At 61.1% G+C, this 19,051-nt stretch overlaps 5 protein-coding genes across 6 annotated transcripts; 2 read left to right on the top strand and 3 right to left on the bottom strand.

The window, feature by feature from the left end:
- Positions 1–40: 40 nt before the first annotated feature.
- cyld3 (cylindromatosis (turban tumor syndrome) 3) lies at positions 41–5,012 on the bottom strand. The gene is made up of 17 exons (XM_077742316.1): positions 4,878–5,012; positions 4,460–4,652; positions 4,130–4,244; positions 3,824–3,981; positions 3,311–3,727; positions 3,125–3,227; positions 2,489–3,027; positions 2,223–2,388; positions 2,006–2,147; positions 1,820–1,933; positions 1,660–1,751; positions 1,519–1,582; positions 1,238–1,445; positions 1,061–1,169; positions 830–948; positions 545–752; positions 41–449 (listed from the first exon to the last, which is right to left on the bottom strand). The coding sequence occupies exons 2-17, from the start codon at positions 4,628–4,630 to the stop codon at positions 265–267; spliced, it is 2,910 nt and encodes a 969-aa protein (XP_077598442.1). The 5' UTR covers positions 4,631–4,652; positions 4,878–5,012; the 3' UTR covers positions 41–264.
- A 296-nt stretch (positions 5,013–5,308) lies between these two features.
- On the bottom strand, positions 5,309–11,950 carry LOC144213737 (adenylate cyclase type 4). The gene is made up of 26 exons (XM_077742315.1): positions 11,455–11,950; positions 10,856–11,377; positions 10,571–10,768; positions 10,328–10,489; positions 10,060–10,209; positions 9,818–9,972; positions 9,614–9,725; positions 9,392–9,519; positions 9,149–9,307; positions 8,907–9,066; positions 8,656–8,820; positions 8,543–8,577; positions 8,343–8,396; positions 8,185–8,248; positions 8,011–8,108; positions 7,834–7,918; positions 7,592–7,741; positions 7,434–7,511; positions 7,167–7,345; positions 6,990–7,074; positions 6,727–6,885; positions 6,485–6,631; positions 6,290–6,391; positions 6,117–6,231; positions 5,910–6,034; positions 5,309–5,831 (listed from the first exon to the last, which is right to left on the bottom strand). Exons 2-26 carry the CDS (start codon positions 11,294–11,296, stop codon positions 5,697–5,699), a joined length of 3,441 nt encoding a protein of 1,146 aa, XP_077598441.1. The 5' UTR covers positions 11,297–11,377; positions 11,455–11,950; the 3' UTR covers positions 5,309–5,696.
- Positions 11,951–12,130: 180 nt separating this feature from the next.
- vbp1 (von Hippel-Lindau binding protein 1) lies at positions 12,131–14,158 on the top strand. Its single transcript, XM_077742334.1, has 6 exons — positions 12,131–12,341; positions 12,864–12,988; positions 13,066–13,132; positions 13,455–13,553; positions 13,655–13,793; positions 13,937–14,158. Exons 1-6 carry the CDS (start codon positions 12,264–12,266, stop codon positions 14,011–14,013), a joined length of 585 nt encoding a protein of 194 aa, XP_077598460.1. The 5' UTR covers positions 12,131–12,263; the 3' UTR covers positions 14,014–14,158.
- Positions 14,043–19,045, bottom strand: LOC144213747 (ras-related protein Rab-39B). The gene is made up of 7 exons (XM_077742337.1): positions 18,195–19,045; positions 17,573–18,022; positions 16,059–17,085; positions 15,824–15,938; positions 15,378–15,651; positions 15,003–15,183; positions 14,043–14,771 (listed from the first exon to the last, which is right to left on the bottom strand). The coding sequence occupies exons 5-7, from the start codon at positions 15,590–15,592 to the stop codon at positions 14,526–14,528; spliced, it is 642 nt and encodes a 213-aa protein (XP_077598463.1). The 5' UTR covers positions 15,593–15,651; positions 15,824–15,938; positions 16,059–17,085; positions 17,573–18,022; positions 18,195–19,045; the 3' UTR covers positions 14,043–14,525.
- On the top strand, positions 15,687–18,443 carry LOC144213746 (ras-related protein Rab-38-like). Of its 2 annotated transcripts, XM_077742336.1 has the most exons (4): positions 15,687–17,236; positions 17,386–17,516; positions 17,587–17,736; positions 17,799–18,443. In XM_077742336.1, exons 1-4 carry the CDS (start codon positions 17,044–17,046, stop codon positions 18,024–18,026), a joined length of 702 nt encoding a protein of 233 aa, XP_077598462.1. In that variant the 5' UTR covers positions 15,687–17,043; the 3' UTR covers positions 18,027–18,443. The 2 variants fall into 2 exon arrangements, with proteins under 2 accessions (XP_077598462.1, XP_077598461.1); XM_077742335.1 differs by having other exon boundaries at positions 17,386–17,736.
- Positions 19,046–19,051: the final 6 nt, after the last annotated feature.

Here is a 19,051-nt window from a genome sequence, read left to right as displayed (position 1 = left end):
TCAATTTACCGGCAGCAAAGGAACGTTGACAAATTCCTAATTTATTGATGAATTGATCCATTTTAATCGGGCACAAGCCCACCCGCGGAAGAGTCCCGGTTGGGACGTCGAGGCCGACCAGTCTTAGTGCAAAGCGCGAGGGGGAAAGTCGCCATCGTCGTCGGACGTCGGTGCGAAGGAAATTGTGACAAATCAGCATGCTCCGGAGGTTGTTTGTCGTGCTCGTGCTGGCGCTGGCGGTCGCGCCGGCGGTCGCGCCGGCGGTCACTTGTAGAGGCTGAGGTTGGGGTTGTGGTACAGACACATGTAAGCGTCGCACAGCAGACGGCGGGCGCGCTCCGGGAAGGACAGCGGGTCCAGGCGGCTCAGCTCTTCCTCCGACATGCCCAGGTAGCGGCCCACCTCCGGACACGGCCTCACCAGGGGGACGTTGAAGCCGTTCTCGCCTCCTGGACGGAAAGACGGATGTCCGGGGTCGACGGACGGAGGGGAAAAAAAGGTGGGCCGGCCCGACCCGGCCCGACCCGGCGCGGCGCGGCCTCACCTTGCCGGTCGGCCATGCTGTCGAAGAAGAGCCAATCGGAGGCGGCGGGGCCGTGTTTGACGAAGCTGACGTAATGGCTGGTCTCGATGCACGTCACGGCAAACAGAGGCATGTGCTCGCGCGCCGAGTCCAGCGGGCCGCTCCACGTCCTCTCGGGGACGCCGATTTGCAGCGGGGAGTGCCACGTTCGCTTCCTGTGACTGTGAACCTTGAGGGACGGCGAGGCCGGCCTTTGAGAGAGGGGAAAGCCCGAGGCCGGCGGCGGGCCCGTCCGGACCGGCCTACCTGAGAGTTGCAGATGGCGCAGTACTGCTTGAGGCGTCCCGGCGTGATGTCCCCGTCTCGGTAGCACTCGGGGCACTCCCACCGGGCCAGGGCTTGACAGATGCTGCATTGGCGAAAAGCTGAATGGGAGGGGGAGAGGGAGGGGGGGGGGGGTTGGGGGGGGCAAAAGGTTTCAAAGATAAACATCCCAATAGCCACAAAGCCCCTCCGCACCCGGCGGCGGACGCTCACCGTCGTCCTGCAGGTCTGTGATATCCAGGCTGAGGGTGGGCAAGATGACATCGAACATCTTGAACTCCTTGCCGAAGCGGGGCATGAGCAGCAGGAGGCAGGACGGGGCCTGGGGGGGGGGGGAATTTGGCGAATATGGGCCCCGCCCAGACTCCAGTCCGCCTCCTCTACGCTCACCTCGGCCAACTTGAGTCCGGAGTGGAGGAAGGAGGACTCCAGCAAGGTCTGGACGCTGGCCACCCTCATGGGGCTGAAGAGCGGCGAGGGCGGCGAGAGCGGCGAGAGCGGCGGGGGCGGCGAGAGCGGGGCGGAGGCGGCGGGGGGTGGGACGTGAGGCGGGAACAGCTGGTAGAGGTGACACTCCTGCGGCTTCTGCAACAGCGACCTGGGCGCACCGCGCTAGTCTTTCAGTGGCCGGGACAAAGACAAATGACAGAGCGGGGCGGCGCCGTCCTCACCTGATCTTGAGGAGCGGCTCCACGCCGAGGAGCAGGAAGAGCTTGTTGAGAAACTCCTCCGGATCTGGACGGACCGGAAAGGCGCGGCGCCATTGCTGGCGCCCAAACAACAACAACGGATGCCTGCTCCGCCGGGCCTACCTTTCTCCTGGTTGGTGAAGCTGGCGTCTCCGTAGGTGGATTCCAACAGCCGCCTCAAGGCCATGGTCTTGCTGGCGCACACGTAGCCGTCCCTGGGAAGTGGGGGGGGGACGGTCGCTCGGAGGGACGGCGCTGGACCGCGGCGCCACGGCGGCCCCACCTGCGCAAGGGGTTGACGATCTCGCAGCGCAGCAGCTTCTGAGCTTGGCCGGAAGCGTTCTCGGCGGGGGGCTGAAACAGCAGCCAGTCGGCCGAACCGCAGCAGGAGAAGAGGCTGGGGGGAGGGGGGGGGTTGAGAAAAACGCCGCGTGAGACGCCGCCTCGCCGGGCCTGGCCGTCTCCCCACCTGAACAGCGTGGCGTCCAGATAGCAGGAGTTGAGGTGACCCTGGATGCCTTTCTTCCAGCCCCCGTAGAGTTGTTCGGCCGCCTGGCCTTCCGCCGGCAGGGTGTCGTCCTCCACGCGCTCGCTGTTCCACCCGGCGAAAGCTGCCAAAGACCAGCGTCGCTCAACGTTCCGCGTGCCCGCCACCACCTCCTCCCCTGAACCACCACCTCCTTTACCTATGGAGTTGCAGCGCGCCACCTGATTGACGCGGGCTTCGGGAGCGGGGAATCTGGAATCCCGCCGACAGCGACGCAGCTGGACGAAGGAACCTTTGTTGGGCGGGCAGTGGAAGTAGCGCTCGCCGTCGTACGTGCCGTCGCCGGCCGTCGACACCTCTTCCTCCTGGACGGGGGAAAAGGCCGGCCCGGAATCACCTTGGGCCCCGGCGGCTGAGATTTCTACGACAGTCGGCCGGTGAGGGCTTGGGGTGGGGGGGAATTACCAGCTCAATACCCGCCATCACCTCCCAAATGCCATCCACGTGTCCCATCCAGCGGATCACGCCATAGTACGGCGCGTCGTCCACTTCTACCAAGGAGCCCACCTCCAGGGCTTGGCCCTCGTCCGTGGCCCGCCCCGCCTCCAGTGCCGAGCGCCCCGTGCCCGCCGGAAGCTGCGCGGCCGCCGCCGCCGCCAGGTCGCCGGGTTTGGGCGGCGGCAATGGCGGCAATGGCGCCGGCGGGTACAGCGGAGACGACGCCGACAGCGGGGATAACGGGGACAACGGGGACAGCGGAGGCTGGGGATTGTGGAGCACCTTTGGCGGCGGGAGAGGAGGGAGAGGCTTGGCGGCTTTTTGGCCAGGGGGTAACAGGGCCACCTTGGAGGCGGGCGGCGAGGCCGGGCCCTCTCTGGCGCCGCTGCCGGCCTCTCCGGCACCGGTGGCGGCGCCGTCGACCTCTCTGGCATTGTCGACTGCGACGGCCGCCGCTGGTAAAGTCTTGGTGGAGGCTTTCACAACTTGGGCGCGAGGCTGGAACTCTGCATTGGACGCCAAGGGCCATGGGGATGAGAAATGCCACGGGCGAGGGACGGCCAAAGGCCGGCCTTTGGCGGACCGGGACCGGCGCCCATCTACCTGGGGACACCCTGCTGGCAGACAGTAGCTTTCCATAAGCCGTGGGCATCTGGCACAGTCTCTCTCCCCTGTGACAGCCGTTCCAATCGCCCACCGGCGCGTCCTTGGGGAGGCCCCACCCACCGGCACAGGCGCAAATGAGCCGCGCTTTTTTTTTTTTTTCTTCTCGGGCGGGCGAGGACTGACCAGCAAGACTCCCACGTGGACCCCGGACGAGCTTCGGGACAGCGGGCCGCAGAAACGCACCTCCCCGCCGCAGACGGAGCCGTCGTCCAGCGAGGCGCTGACCCGCTGGCCCACCTGGAAGGGCGGCCGCCAGCGAGGCCGTGGAGCGGGCGCCCCGGGCGCCTCGGGCAGAGAGCGAGCGGGAAGGGCGGACTGAGGCAGGTGGACGTTTCCACCCTCGCCGTTGCCGCCATCACGGGGGCGGGGTGCCGCGGCGCGGCGGTGAGAGCGCGCCGCTTCTCTGTCCGGGACGTCGGGCTCCCCCTCGCCGGTCCAGTGACGGAGGCGGACCAGGCTGAGCGGCAAGAAGGCGGCGCAGTCCTCGGGGCAGCTGAAAAGCCCATTGCCCGAGCCGTGGCCTTTCCCCGCCGCCGAGCCCTGCGGGCCATTTGGGTGCGTGAGCGGTCGGGGCAATCTCCGGCGTACGACTCCCGCCGGGTCAATCTCCCGCTTCCTCTCCCGGCGCCACTTTACCTGGAGTTGCACCCCAAAATAGCGCGGTCGGCTGCCCGGCGCCAGCGGGCCCACGTATTTGAGTTCGGCCGGGGCCAGGTCGTCCGTGGGGCCCATTTGGACCCACAGGGGCGTACCGGGAACAGAGTTGGCCAAGTCCAGCAGCTTCTCGGGATTGCCTGGGGAATGGGGCAAAGGGGAATGGGGCAAAGGGGAATGGGGCATCAGGAATAAAATCAAATCAATCCAATACTCCAACTCACCCAGAGTCCAAAACGTATACGGCAGGCTAAGGATGAAAGCTTGCCGCTTTGACCTTTTACTCACTCAGTTGTTCCAGGCGAACCTCGGGTTCTAAAGGTTCCAAAAAGCCAAGGCAGCCCGCTGGAACTCGGACCAGACACTTTGGGTCCACTTCCAGAAGGAGTCCGCGTTCCAGCACCTGAGGAGAGGACACGTCGTGGATCGGTCATTGGGTTTGGTTAGCCTTGTTCTTTTAATGACATAGAAAAGATCTTTCTGTTTGATATGGAAGGAATCCGCGAGAGGAAGCAACCCAAGCCACCACGACAGACAGACTGGATTCTTTTTTTTTCTTCTTTTTCTTCTCATCCTCCTTCCTTCCCAAACCTCCCTCCTTCCTACCTACCTACCTACCTCGACCGTGAGAAGGTCCCCTCTGCTGTCATGACTGCGTCTGCGCGAGCACATGGACCCCCGCGGCACGACCACGGCACTTTCGGAAGGGATCTCCACCTTTTGGTCCGCCGAGAGCAAGAAGAAGAGCGGGGAGCGTCCTTTCCTCCGCGACTCGTGGGCGCCCGACATATTTGCCGTCCGTCGCTCGTACCTGCGCTCGGGGAGAGAAAGCCACAAGGGAAGAAAGGCAAAGGAGGAAAGAAGGAAGGAAGGAAGGACGGAAACTGCTTTTCGACGATTTCTCTCCGCGGTCGTGTCAAAACAAAACCATCTCAACACTCGTAACTCAGATTCAAGAGGGAGCTTTAAAAAGTCAACGAAAAGGCGGCTCGTGTTCGTCAGAGGCGCGTCAAATACTTTTCCAGCAGCCACTTACCCACTCGAAAGTTTCGACACTCGGCAGGCAGGCAGGCGGGCAGTCAGGCAGGTAGGCAGGTAGGCAGTCAGGCAGGTAGGTAAGAAGGCAGTCAGAAAGTCACAACAAACACGAAGAGTGAAGGCTAAACCCGGAAGTGGCCAAACCCACAGCGAGGCAACCAATCAAAAGTTCCCAAAGTTGCGCAGCCAATCAGCTCAAACGTCAGCGTTTGCACCACGCCTTGCTTCGTCTTCCGTAAGCGTGAGAGGAGGCTAGGTGGTGCTGGAGCAAGTCCCGGGCAAGAATGACATGGGAATACATTTGAAAATTTGACAATATGGATGCGGGCCGGATGAACGAACACACGGGCAATGGGCGGCCTTCGAATCTGCCCGTCGTCTCTGCCGGTCAAACCGAGGACATTTTGAAGAGGAAAAAGTATATTCAAATCAAGACGACAAGCCCTGTGTTTATTTTCCTTCTTCATAAATAGCCTTTGCGCAACATCCAACGCTTAAAAAGAACACAAACTATACAGGCGGCCATACAAGAGAAACATCGGCTTTTCGGGGGACGGCCACGTTTGACGGCGCCCCGACCCGGATACGCCGCCAAAGGTCACCTGTTTTGGGCGACTGGCGGGACGTCCGTGTTTGCCAACCGGTGGTGACTGGGCCATTTTCCTGGCTCTGGCTCTGGCTGGCGCATACCAAATCCAAGTCCAAAAGATATTTTGGCCTTTCATCCGGGCAAACAGACGCAGGCGCCATTTAGCACCGGCATTCCACCCATTGGATTTTGCGTGGTCCGCCGCGGAAGACGCAGGCGTGGCGGCCGTCAGAAGGGCGGGGAAGACGCCTCGGTGTTGACAAAGTAGGTGGTTAGCTCCCCTTTGCCCTTGACGTGGACCACTCCTCGAAGGGTGACTCCGTAGCCCACGCTTTGGACCGCCCGGGCCGTCTCCTCCGTCACCTGCGCCGACGGAAGCGGGGCGCTTGAGTGGGTGCCGGGGGGAGGCGGCGTCTGGCCAGGGATCCGCCGGGGACCCACCTGGATCCGGTCCAGTACTCCCGTGCTGTCCATCCTGCTCGCCACGTTGACAGAGTTGCCCCAAATGTCATACTGCGGTTTGAGAGCGCCGATGACACCGGCGATGACCGGGCCCTGATTGATGCCTGAAAAATGCTACGGATTAGTGCCATTGCGATTTGGGGACAATTTATTTGTTTTGTTTTTTTTATGTACGCCGACTCTCACCGATTCGCAGTTTGAAGTTGTTGAAAGAGTGCGTGTTGATGAGTTCCAGTTTGTTCATGAGAGCCATGGCAAACTCCACCATGGCGCGCACGTGAGCGTAAGACGCGTCGCACTTCTGCCAAGGGTTCGGTCAGAGCCTGAGCCGACAACCCGTCCCCCCCCCCCCAGCTTACCTGGTCGCACTCTGCCGATCGCGCCAGCCCGGCCGCCGCCATGTACGTGCTGCCGATGGTCTTGATCTTCTCCACCGAGGAAAACTTGGGCTTGGACAGCAGCTGAAGTTAAAACGGTACCGTCAGGACGGAGAGGGAACCGGGACGGACGACGGACGGAGAGAAAGGTCAACCCCACGGACAAGTCGGGCCCACCTCGTCAAAGTCGGCGATGATCTCGTTGAGGAAACGCAGGCATTCCAGGCCGTCTCGGTTGAAGCTGCTCTCGCTGTAAAATTCCTTAAACTGGGGCACGGAGGCAAACATGATGCACACGCACTCGTACGACTGGCTGTACAGGTCCTGGGTCCCCCCCCAAAAAAAAACAAAAAAAGACATGGCGGCGGGTCGGGCCGGGCCCGGGGAGATTGCCCGCCTCGGAGACGGCGGGCCGCTACCTGGTTGCGGACCGTTTTGCCCATAAAGAAGGAGGCCACGTGGAGCGGCAGCACGTTCTGGAGGAGGAGCTTGTTGACGTTCTCCACCGTCTCCATCTCCTCTTGTTCCAGCTCAAAACAGTGCTCCAAAAGGAAGTCCACGCGGCAGCCCAGCTCGTCCTGGTGCGACAAGAAAAAAGAAAAAATAAATCGGGGAAAGAAAAGAAGAAGGAAAAAAAAAAAAGCCTTTCGAGGGGGCGGGATCCGTCTTTCGTTGGACGCACCCGTCTAGCCAGGATCAGGCAGACGACGTAGAAGATGACCAACCAAACGCCGGCCATGATCTGAGGGTCCTTCAGCACGCCGGGACTGAAAAGAAGCGTCGGGTCAGAGTGGGAAAGTGGGAAGCCAAAGCGGCGGCGGCGGTGGCGGGAACCTCCCCCCCTCCCTCCTCGGCCCACCTGGCGGTGTTGTTGTACAGCAAGCTGACGAGGCAGGAAGAGCGGTTGGCGTAGACGTGGAGGAAGAGGGCCAGGTAGACCACCACGGCCAGCGTGAGGAGCAAGGCCTTCACCGACAGACAGATGCTGACAAAGACGGTGACTCCCAGCATGGCCAGCAGGCAGCAGTACAGGTAGTACTGCAACGGCAAAGCGTGGGGGCGGGCTCCAGGTTTAACCGTCTCTCTCTCTCTCGGCGGCCGCCCACGGGCGACCCCCCCCGCTCACCGGCACCGTATACAGCTTGAGAGCCTCCAGCGCGCTCCTGTCGTCGATGCGGGTGCAGTTGTTGCCCGGGACAAAGACCTGCGGGACAAGAAAGCTTGTCTTTCGGAAGCTCTACAAAGCCTGCTCCGTCTGGCACTCGCTCGGCTGTCAAGGCTCACAAAATTGAGGATGGCCATGAGCAGCGTGATCAGCACACTCAGGCCAACGACAAAGAGCCGCAGCGCCGCCCTGGCCCCGCCGCCGCCGCCGCCGCTTCCAGGCGGTCCCGACGTGCGCTGCACGCGAGGCGCCAACTTGGAAGACCATTTCTTCAACAACAACAGGCAACAACAAAAAAAAACAACGGGGAAACGGTCAATCCTCGGCGACCGCTCTCGTCGGAGCGCGCCGGCCCGCTTACCCGCGAGTTGCCGCAGAAGGCCACGGACAAGAGAATCACCAGCACGGGGAAGGTGGCGCTGTAGGAAACGGCCAATTCAAAGTTCCTGTTCGGGGTGGTTCCAATAATTTAAAGACGGCGGCGACGACGACGGCGACGACGACGGCGACGACGGCGGCGACGACGACGGCCACTCACTTGTCAGACACCAGCATCTGCACGGCAAAAAGGGTGACAAAGACCAAAGCCAGGCAGCTCATGGAGTGGTGCACGCCTCTGGCCTCCGACAAGCGAAACTGAGACACGGCGCCGGACGGAAGGCAAAGATCAGGGCCCAGTTCCCGCCGGCACGTCGCCCTCCAGCCGGCCTACCTGCTTCTCCAGCCGCACGTCGTTGAACAACAAGGTCAGGCAGTCCAGCCGCTTGGCCCCGCTCCTGCCGCCGCCCAAACGAGGCCGATGAGACAGAGAGAGAGAGAGAGAGAGCGTTCCCGTCCCTTACCCCCACCCCGGCGCCACCTCCAACTTACCCCGCCATGTCCGCCGTGTCCAGCGATCCCCTCACGCCGTGATCCACGACAAAGCTGCGACGGGAAAGGAGAAGAAACGTCGGTGGGGAGAAGGGGCGACACTCCTTTCGTGCCGCCGGGCACAATTTTGGTATTCTTGGCCAGCTAACGTCCTTTGAGGAGATGGTCCGGTTATGGGCCGGAGCGCCCGCTTTTCTTACCAGGAAGGGTTGCCGCCGTCACCGGGAGGCCCCCCCTGCGGAGACCACGGGTGGCGTTTAGCACAAGGGCGAGAAATGGGGTCGTTGGCGCGCGGCGCCACGGGCGGACGTACGGCCGACGACGGGCGCCCCTCGGCCAGCCCCACGCCGTCCATCTTCTCTCCGGGCCGGCCGAGGTCGGCGAAAGGCCGGATGTTCTGCCACGACTTGAGGTACTGAGTCATGCGCATGGAAGCCCGCTGCGGCCACCTGTTCTCCACGCCGCCCGCCGGCTTGCCCTGGAAGCAAAAAGCGGCCGCCCCGTTTGCCTTTCCTCCGGCCAAAAGGTGGCGGCAAGCTGGGGCCGGGACGTACGAGCGCTCACCGTCTGAGCTCTTTGGCGCCGGGCGTCCGAGTGGTGGGGGTCCAGCACCAGGTAGGTCTGCCGGCCCTTCAAGAGGGGCTGGCGACTCTCGCCGTGGCCGTCCTCCACTCGGTACGCCCCGTTCAAGTGTCGCAGGGTCTCCTCGGTGATGTGGACTCGCCTGGAAGAAGGGAAGGGAGGCGTGGGAGTGGGAGTGGGCGGAGGCGTGAGAGACGCCACCCCGTGGATTCCGGCGCTCTCACCCGGGAACGCCTCCCGACTCCATGCGATTGGCCGTGGTCACGTCGTGCGACCACACGTCGTACTGCCATTTCTGCAGGCCGATCACCCCGGAGAGAACGTTCCCCGTGTGAACGCCCACCCGCATGCCGATCTCCACTCCCGTGGCCTCTCGTAGTTTACTGGGGGGGGGGGGGGGGGGGGGGACGGAATCGTGGCTGGAGAGGGAACGCCCGCCAGCCGTGACGCCCGACCAATGAGCTCACCTGATGGCGGTGCACATTTCCAAGCCCATCTGGACGCAGTTGCGGGCGTGCGCGGGGATGGGCTCGGGCAGACCCGACACGCAGTAGTAACAGTCGCCCAAGATTTTGATGCGGAGGCATCCGTTCTTCTGTGGAGTCAAAGGGCTCGGCGGTGACGGCGTTCCCCTCCACCCGCCCGGGTCCCACGCCACCGCGGCGCTCCCCCCCACCCGTTCCCGTTACCTTGGCGATGTCGTCGAAGCGGCCAAAGAGCCTGTTGAGGACGGCCACCAGCTCTTCTGGCGAGCAGCTGCCGGCCAACTTTGTGAAGCCCACAATGTCCGCGTAGAGAATGCTGGCGGGGAGCAAAGGGACGCGGAGGAGGCGGTGAGTGAGAGAGAGAGAAAGAGAGAGAGAGCCGGCCGGCCGGCGCAGAGCCAGGTTCACCTGACGTCTTTGTGCTGCCGGACGTAGAGGCTGTGGAAGTTGCGGAAGCCGACGGGGTCCCTGCCCTTGCCCTTGCTCCCGCTCAGTCTCTCGATCACCTCCGACTTGAGCGCCCTGGCGATGTAGCGCGGCAGGACCGACAGCAGGAGCCGCTCCTGTTGCCGGGAAAAGGAAAAAGGGGAGGCGCTAGAGCGGCCGCCGCCGGGAGACCGGGCTTCCGGGGCCGGCCGGCCGGAGCCCACCTGCTGATATTTGCGGATTTCCAAACGGGAGCGGATGGCGCTGAACTCCTCCCTCTTCTGCTTGGAGAGCCTGAGATCGTGCTGGCTAGTCCACAGGTGGAAAGCCCCGACGCCGTTCACGCACAGGAAGAGGAAGGCGTTTGCCACCAGCTGTCGGGCGGAAAGGCGCCCACTGGGGCTTCAAGAGGGAACAAACCAAGAAGGACGAAAGAAAGAAAGAAAGAAAGAGAGAGAGAGAAAGAAAATAAAGAGGGCGGCCCAACCCCACCTGTACCGCCAAGTCCGGGGTCTCCGGACTGGTTAGCGGGACGTACGCCCCGACCATGACAATGTGCGTCACGCTGCTCCAAATCCCCACCATGAGAGCCCAGGCCAGCGAGAGGGGCAGCACGGTGTACACGCTCAGGGACAGGAAGAGGAAGAAGGCCACCTGTGGAGGAGAAGAGACCGAGCGGGCGCTTGGCGCCGACCCAAGGGACAGAGCACGCTTGGACCACAGCGTCCCACCCACCTGCTCCCAGGTGCTGACGGGTCCACCCGTGAAGACAAAGACGACGGCGGTGACGTAGAGCGTCCCCCAGACAAAGAGGGCCAGGGCCCCGGCGCAACGCCTGACGGTGGCCAGCCAGGGCAGGCACGTCAGCAGGCCGGCGCTCAGACACAGGACCACGCACGCCACCGACAGAGCCCCCACGTGGACCAGCAGATTCTGTAGGGGGGGGGAGGGATAGAGGCGCTATGGGCCGGGCCCGGCGGACGCTTTGGCCCCGCCACCGCCGCCACCGACGGTTCTCACCCTTCCCGTGGTGGGGATGAGGACCACGATGGCCACGCAGAAGGCCAGAGAGAGCACCAGTCCCGCCAACATGGCCGGCGTCTCCTCCACGCAGCGCAGACTTCCCCTGTGCACGGAGCGGAAGCAGCATCCGACGGTGTGGGCCACGCCGCCGCCGCCGGCGGACCGGAGGCTCTCGCCATCGTCGTCGTCTCCCTCGCGGACTTTGCCGCCACGCTTGGAAGACGCTGGCTTTTTGGCTCCTCCGCCAGACTGACGGCGATCACAAAGTTCCACGGGAGAAACGGGGCCGCTCTTTCCCGGGGAGCTGGGCTCGTTCCAGTTTCCGCCAGAGGCGGTGGCGGCGGCGGTGGAACCCGTGCTGCTGCCGTTTTCCACGTCCACCGTCTCCCAGGGCTCGGGCGTTTGGCTGGCCACGTCGCCCAGTTCAAAGGCATCCATTCCGGATGGGGCGTGGAGCCCGCGCTCCTCTTTGGGGCCGCACCTTCAGCACCCCTCCGCCCCGCCGCCGCCGAGGCGCTCCTGCGGAAAGCGGTCAGATTAGGCAAAGTGGGAATCCGATTCTCCTCACCCGTTGGCGGGAATCCAGTTCTCCTCACCCGTTGGCCCGACGGGTAAGAAAACAAAAGTCTTTGTCACTAAAGTGACCCGGAGCGGAGCAGGCGGGCGGACCAGAGTCCCAAAGGCCGGTGACGTGAGTGACGGAGATTGGGAGCAAACCAGGAAGCGAGAGAGCAGAACAATTGCTCTTCTCTAACCGAACCCGCTCCGTCAACGCCTCATTTTAGTCCGAGTCGCGGTTAGACAACTCGGAATCCCCCCCCACCCCGATTCCCCCTAAGGACTGGACAGAGCACAAATAGCCGGCGCCGCCAGGTGGGCGATGTCGCGCCCCCTCCGCAGAGCGTCAAAGTACGGAACCACGACATGAAAGTGACGGCGTGGAGGAAGAAGCACGACGAGGCCAGTGGAAATTCTGTTGTTATGACGTCCTTTGGTTGCCGGGCTATTGTGCCAAACTCGTTTGTCAGGCTACATGACACACGCACAGCGGTTCAGGTGTGTGCTGGAATGGCATGACAGCGACGCACCCAGCACCAACTATACTTTGTAAAAAAAAATAAAAAAAAAAATGGGGAGGGGGGGGGGTGTAAAATTTGAATTTGAACTTGGTTTGCTGCCCATCCACCAGGGAGCGCTCATGCCAGCGGTGGGCAAGTCCTTAGTGCAGAGCGATTTTGCTTCTGCCGCTTCCCACTCCTTGGGACAGACTACTGGGGGCGGGGAGGGGTCTTACGTTTTAAAAATAGTGAAGGTGCGGCCATTGGTCACAAGAGGGAAGCAGTGCCCGCAACGCTTCGCGTCACGCAACGAAAGAGAGAAAGAAGAAAAAGAGCCTCACCCCACGATGGCGACCACCGTGGACAGCAATTCCGTGCAGGCAGTCAAGAAAAAGCACCTCGGTATCCCCGAAGCGGTCTTCGTGGTACGTGAACGCCGGAGGGAAGGCGCCGTGTCCGCTTCGCTTGGCTCCGTGGTGGCGAGCCGGCTTTGCCGCTGGGGAGCTTCCATGCTAACACAAAGCTAACTTGCTAGCGTGCACCGAGCAAGCCAAACTATTGCACTGGGGGAGCTTGAAACGTTCCAGATATCTTAGCTAGAAGCTTCGCATGTTATCCCGCGGACGTGGCAAAGTTATAGCAACGTCATTTTGTCTCCTTTGGCTGGGTTTGGCTTGCTTTTCCACAGACAACCATTTGTGGGTCCTCTTTCTTTGACCGTTTCAGCCTCTTACTTCCGGCGGAAGAAGAAGAAGAAAACGACGACTTGGGGGGGAAAAAAAACGCATTCGTATAGAATTAAACAGTTTGCTAATGTGAATTAAAATAGTTCTGTGAGTCAAGGTGACTTGAAATAACGACGACAGCGCCGTTTACGAAAGCATCCGCTTCAAACGGGAACGTTCCAAAGTTAGACGGCCAGACTGATGGAGTGCTTTCCTTTCCAGGAGGACGTGGACTCCTTCATGAAGCTGCCCGGCAACGAGAAGGCGGACTCGGCCCTGAGGAAGCTGGACGAGCAGTACCAGAAGTACAAATACATGGAAGTCAACCTGTCGCAGAAGAAGCTCAGGTCTTTTGAAAGCCGGAAGGAGAAGGGCCGGGGCCGTCTCGCTCTGGTGGTCATCGGCGTTCTCTGCTCTCTTTCAGGTTGAGGAACCAGATCCCGCAGATCAAGCAGACGCTGGAAATCCTGAGACACATGCAGAAGAAGAAAGTGCGTTTTGCCCGCACTTGTTTCAAGCCCGTGCGCCACGCGTGTGTAGCCCTGCGACACGAGACCACTTAAAGCTCTCACCACACATAACGGCCGACGGACATAAAAGATATCGATGCACGGAGGTCCCATCCACTTGAAGGCTCCCGCTTCAAACGGATTGGACGTCCACGGCCGCTAATTGGACGGGTCGTCAAAGGCCAAAAAGATTGCGGGGAATACTAACCGTTACCGTGGGTGGGTGGGAAGAGTTTTGGCGCTCACACGTCACCGCCCCGATGCCGTGGGAATACTCACGTTTGTCTCGCGTCTCGGCCGCCAGGACGCCCCGGACGCCATGGAGACCCACTTCATGCTGGCCGACAACGTCTACTGCAGAGCCTCGGTGCCGCCCACCGACAAAGTCTGCCTCTGGCTGGGCGTAAGTGGCCTCCGGGTGGGGGGTGCCGAGAGACGCGCCCGGCCGGGCCCACGGGGTGACCTAATCAAAGTCCCCCCGCTCCCGGCCCCCGTTGGTCCCAGGCAAACGTCATGCTGGAGTACCACATCGACGACGCTCGGGCCCTGCTGGAAAAGAACCTGGCTACGGCCACGCGGAACCTGGAGACGCTGGAGGAGGACCTGGATTTCTTACGGGACCAGTTCACCACCACCGAAGTCAGTATCCTTTCACGCTGGCTCTGCTCGTTGGGCGGGGGGGGGGGCGGGCGGGAGGCTTTTTCTGCTCGGGTTTGGCGGTTCTGCTCGTTCGGCGGGCGGGTTTTCTGGTAGGTCGCCGTTGGCCTTTGACTCCCAGGTGCTCAGACATGGCACGGGTCTACAACTGGGACGTGAAGAGGAGGAGCAGAGAGAACCTCCTCAAATCGGAAGACAAGTCTTAATGTGGAGAAGGCGGAGGAAAGGATGCCTCTACTTTTTGCAGGACTATTTATTTGTCTGTCATTTCCCCTGGAAAACACAAAGAGCCACCCCACCCACCGGGATCGGCCAAAGAACCGACATCCAATAAAAGATTCTGACACGCCAGGTGCTGTTTTGGTGGGCTCTTTCCATGTCCAATGCTACCGCCACAAGTAGTGCCAATGTCCGACTCGTGCTTTATTTTGGTGGGGAAAAGGGGGAGGGGGGGGGGGGGGGTCGGCCACCCTGCGCATAGATTCGGCCACCTCCGACGGTCCTCCCGGGTTGAGAAAGCACAGAATAAATAATGCCAGAGCCGTCCGACCCTTTCTTTCCGAGTCGACGGGTGCGTCCTAAGCCGAGGGGTTTGAATCCCGGTCCCAGTCCCGGTACCGGTCCCAGTCCCGGTCCCAATCCCGGTCCCAGTCCCATCCGTCCATCCCAGCGTCCAGGTCAGCGGGTTGAATTGAAAACGGACTGGAAAGGCCAGGCGTCAGCAGAGGCAGCGGCGGTCACTGTGCGTCACCTCCTCGGAAGAGTGGACCACGTTGGGGACCAAGCCGCTCTTGACGCCCTCCCAGCCTTCCTGGACGGCGATGTCGCCGGAGCGCACCAGGGCGAAGATGTCTTTGGTCAGCTCGGTGAAGGCGCGCTCCACGTTGACGGCGTCGCGCGCCGACGTCTCCACGTAGCGCATGCCGTAGGCTCCCGCCAGTCGTTCGGCTTCCTGCCGGCTCACCTGGACACGGGTGGCGACATTGGGTCGGATGGGTTAGGTCGGGTTGGGGTCAGGGTACTCTTTGAAACTAGGATGAAAATGACATTTCTCTGCTGTGTACTTGGCAAATTTCCAAGCCCAACTTCCCCATTGTTGCTATGGGTGTGAGGCGAGGTGTGCGCACACAAACACACGCACAGACACACACCCACAGGCACACACCCACAGACACACACCCACAGACGCACACACCTGCCGCTGCGCCTCCAGATCACATTTGTGTCCCACCAGCAGGAAGACGATGCTGTGCGGTTGGACGTGACTCCGGGCCTCCTCCAGCCACTCGTGCACGTTCTGGAAGGAGCGGCGGTTGGCGATGTCAAAGAGGAGCAGCCCGCCCACCGAGTTGCGGTAGTAGGCCCGAGTGATGGACCTGCACACACCGGCAACATTTCAAAAGAGGGACTCGAGCGCCAATTATGGGTGGAGCCATCGCGGCGCTGCGAGTGCGAGCGAGCGCCTCGCGGCAGGAGCAAACACCCCAGCTGGCTATTCTGGTTTTCAGACAAAGTCTTAAGGCAAAGACGACGACAACGACGACCGGGATTGTATGGAGTGAATTTTCACCTGAATCGCTCCTGGCCCGCCGTGTCCCAAATCTGCAGCTTGATCCGCTTGCCCGGCTCAATCTCCACCAGCCTGGAGAAGAAGTCCACGCCCACGGTGGGGTCCGACACCTGGGCGAAGCGGCCCTCGGTGAAGCGGCGGATCAGGCACGACTTGCCCACGGTGGAGTCGCCGATCACGATCAGGCGGAACTGATAGAGCCAGATGGCCTCCATGACTGGGCTGCTCTGTGGCTTTACCGGTTCTCGCGCCTCGTCTGCGGAGGGGCGGGAACCTTTGGGGGGGGGGGGGGGGGCGCAGCGAGAGAGTGAGACAGACAGACAGAATGGAAAAAAACAAAACGCAATTCCTCGCAATTCAATAGTCTCATCTCCTCACAACACTGACACTTCAATCAAATGTCTGGCAAAAAAAAAACACCACAAAAAAAAAAAGTATTGAACGACCTGTTGTGACGCCGATCGACCATCAGAGGGAGCCAACGCCGTTTGCTTGTACCATACGCAAAGTCCCCATAAAGAGCAAATACTTCAAGTCGGCTGCTCTCGGCTCACAGTGCACCTGTTTGACACACTCTGCTTACTTGCCAGTACTCCCCCCCGATGGAATGGGGGTCAGGTTCAGGGTGGTGAGGGAGCTCAAACACCAAAACAAAACATGATTGCGTAGCGTGCGACTGACCTCCTGTTGGCTGCGGTTCAAGTGCGACGAGCCGGGCCGCGCATGGAGGAGGAGGAGACGCCGCCGGCGATTACGATGACGATGATGATGACGACGACGACGACAAAGTCGACGAAGACGAGGTTCCGGGCCGGCTGATGCCCTCCGGAAGAGAGGACGAGGTCCAAGCTCACTCGGGGCGTCGCTCGCCGCCGCTAGTGAAGCCGGGGAAATGGCAGCGACTGGAACATCGTAACGCCTGACTCATCCCGCATCAGCACCACCGCACCGTCAGGAGCGACCTTTTGGACGTGACGCACGCATCGAGGCACTGCTGGGCGATGTAGTTCTTTTCCTGCCCTGCACTCAAGCAGCTCCATACACACACACACACACACACACACACACGCGCACGCTCGAGGCGAGATGTCTCGAGATAAAGTCGGCGGCGGCCATCTTGCGCGGAATTAACAGCATTTTCGACAGATTCACGCTTTGTCTGCACTCACGTCATTCGGACTTCATTTTAGTTTTCAAATGAGAGCCAAGCAGGGCAGTAAAATGATTCTCTTCCTACGCGAAAATCGACAACTATTCCAACGCACACGCTCTTTTGACTCTGAGACAAAATGGCCGACGAGCGACAACGGCAGTTCGCCGCACGCCGATTTGTTTTGGGAGGTTCCCGAGGAACGCCGAATCCATTGGTTGTGTTGCAAAGTGGGCGTGGCCCGCCAAAGGCCTTCGCACAACACCCCCCTCTGCTAAATACATAATTCAATTTGGTCTCCATTTTGTATCCGCTCGAGCAACAGACTAGATATTTATTTACCCAATGTGACGTGGGATCCAGATAGCTGGTGTGGCAGCGACGTGACTCGCGGGATCCAAACACCCGACGGGGCTGAGTAGGGCCGAGTTAGGGCAGTGTCCGTCAGATCCAAAACACCTGGCGCGTCAAGACCGGGCGGGGCCGTCGGATCCTAAAGAGCGGGGCCGGCCGGCCATGCGGCGGCAGCTCCTCCTCAAAGTGCTGGTCATCGGCGACCTGGGGGTGGGCAAGACCTCCATCATCAAGCGTTACGTGCACCGGGTCTTCTCCCAGGGCTACCGGGCCACCGTGGGCGTGGACTTTGCCCTCAAAGTGCTCCAGGTGGACCAGGCCACGGCGGTGCGTCTGCAGCTGTGGGACATTGCCGGTATATTCGTGAGCCCGCCACCCCTCAAAGTCTAACCCGCCCTCCGCTCTGCACTTTTCCGTTGGCCCGGGCTAACATCCTGCTAACGCCCTCGTAACATCCTCGTAACATCCTCGTAACATCCTCGTAACATCTCTCCCGGCCAAAAGGACAAGAGCGATACGGTAACATGACCCGGGTGTACTACAAGGAAGCCGTGGGCGCCCTGGTGGTCTTCGACATGACCCGCCTGGCCACCTTCCAGGCGGTCCTCAAGTGGAAAGGAGACCTGGACTCCAAGGTGAAGCGAGAGCGGGGAGGCGGGCTGGAGCGCCGCCAGACATGTTGCTCACTCACCTGGTGGTCCTCAGGTGACCCTGAGCGACGGCAGACCGGTCCCCGCCGTCCTCCTGGCCAACAAGTGCGATCAGCGGCGCTTGGGTTTGTGCGCCAAGCTGCCCAAACTGGACAACTTCTGCAGGGATCACGGCTTCGTGGACTGCTTCGAGACCTCGGCCAAGGTAAGGGAGGCCACGCCGGCGAGGAACCGTCGACGGATGGGGGCTGAGCTCTCTCCCCGCAGGACGACGCAAACATCGACGCGGCCATCTCCTGTCTGGTGAGGAACATCCTGGCTTACCAGACCGGGAAGGAGGAGGAGGAGGAGGAGAGCCTTTCCGTCCCCGCCGCCGCCGCCGCCGCCGAGGACGACTCGACGCTCCTGCGTTTGGACCGCCGTGCCGGGGAGGGGCGACCGCCCAAATGCTCTGGGTGCTCTGGACAGACCACGGTTGCCGTTCGCCGACTCTAGAGGGTCAAGGTTAAGTGGACGGATAAGAGTTCCTTGCAGTGAAAGGACAATGCCACTAGATGGTGCTGATGCTACTAAAACATGCTTCCACCACAAAAGTCTGGTGTGATTTTTCGAGATAAAAACAAAACTAAAGTCCAGCGTTGTGTTCCAAAATTCACAACATACCTCTTTGAGAGCTTGAAGTAGTCCTCACCCGCACGGGAAGCGGAGGAAATGCGTGGTCCCCCGGGAGCCGGGCCAAAATACAAAAGACGTGGAGCAGGCAACAAAAAGTCTCCGGGCCCGTAGTGGTCTTTTCGGAGCCCGCCGACGGCCCGTCGGCTCTCGCCCTCCGTTGGGAATCTGGCACCTTCCCATCATCCCGGCTTTGCGTCCGCCGCGGCGGCGAGCTTCCCCACAGCCGGGGGAAAATATACTGGCCTGGAAGAATATACTCCGCAGAAGTGGCGCCAGGAGAGGGCAAAATCCAGTGGCTACGTTACTGCAATCGGATACGGAACGGAGGAGGTCTTTTTTTTTTCTTTTTTTGCCAAATCTTTTAATAAACAGCCCTCTTTTTTCTCTCTCTCTCTTTCCCCTCCCTTTCTTCATGTCTGGGCCCAAAAAGGGAACATTTGTCACGCGTTCCAATCCAAAGGCACCCGATAACGTCAACTTCGGCCGTCGCCGGGCGGGAAAGCATTGTTTTCCCGAAACGCGGGAGCCCCCTTCCCCCTCCCTCTTCGGGGTCGTAAAGGTCCCGGGTCGGGGTCCAAGGGTTAGGGGAGGGGCCTCGGCACGGGACAGATGCATTCCGGATGATGACGGATGGGGTCAGGAGGTCATGAGAACAGCGGCTTCCACCGCGGCGTAACTTGAGGGTTAGCATCCAGCCCGCTAACAACGTCCCATCAGCGGAAAGCTCGCAATGGGACGGAGCGCCTCGGCTGCAGTCCGTTTGGCCGCGCTGAACTTTCTGCTGGGGCTGGCCACATGCGGGGGGATGGGGGGAGTGGGTTTAAAAAAGAATAGATATATATATA

The sequence above is a fragment of the Stigmatopora nigra genome, chromosome 20, assembly GCF_051989575.1.
Source record: "Stigmatopora nigra isolate UIUO_SnigA chromosome 20, RoL_Snig_1.1, whole genome shotgun sequence".
In the NCBI taxonomy this organism is placed as follows: domain Eukaryota; kingdom Metazoa; phylum Chordata; class Actinopteri; order Syngnathiformes; family Syngnathidae; genus Stigmatopora; species Stigmatopora nigra.
The sequence above is the reverse complement of the archived record's forward strand: the minus strand, read 5'-3'. Positions and strand labels throughout refer to the sequence as shown.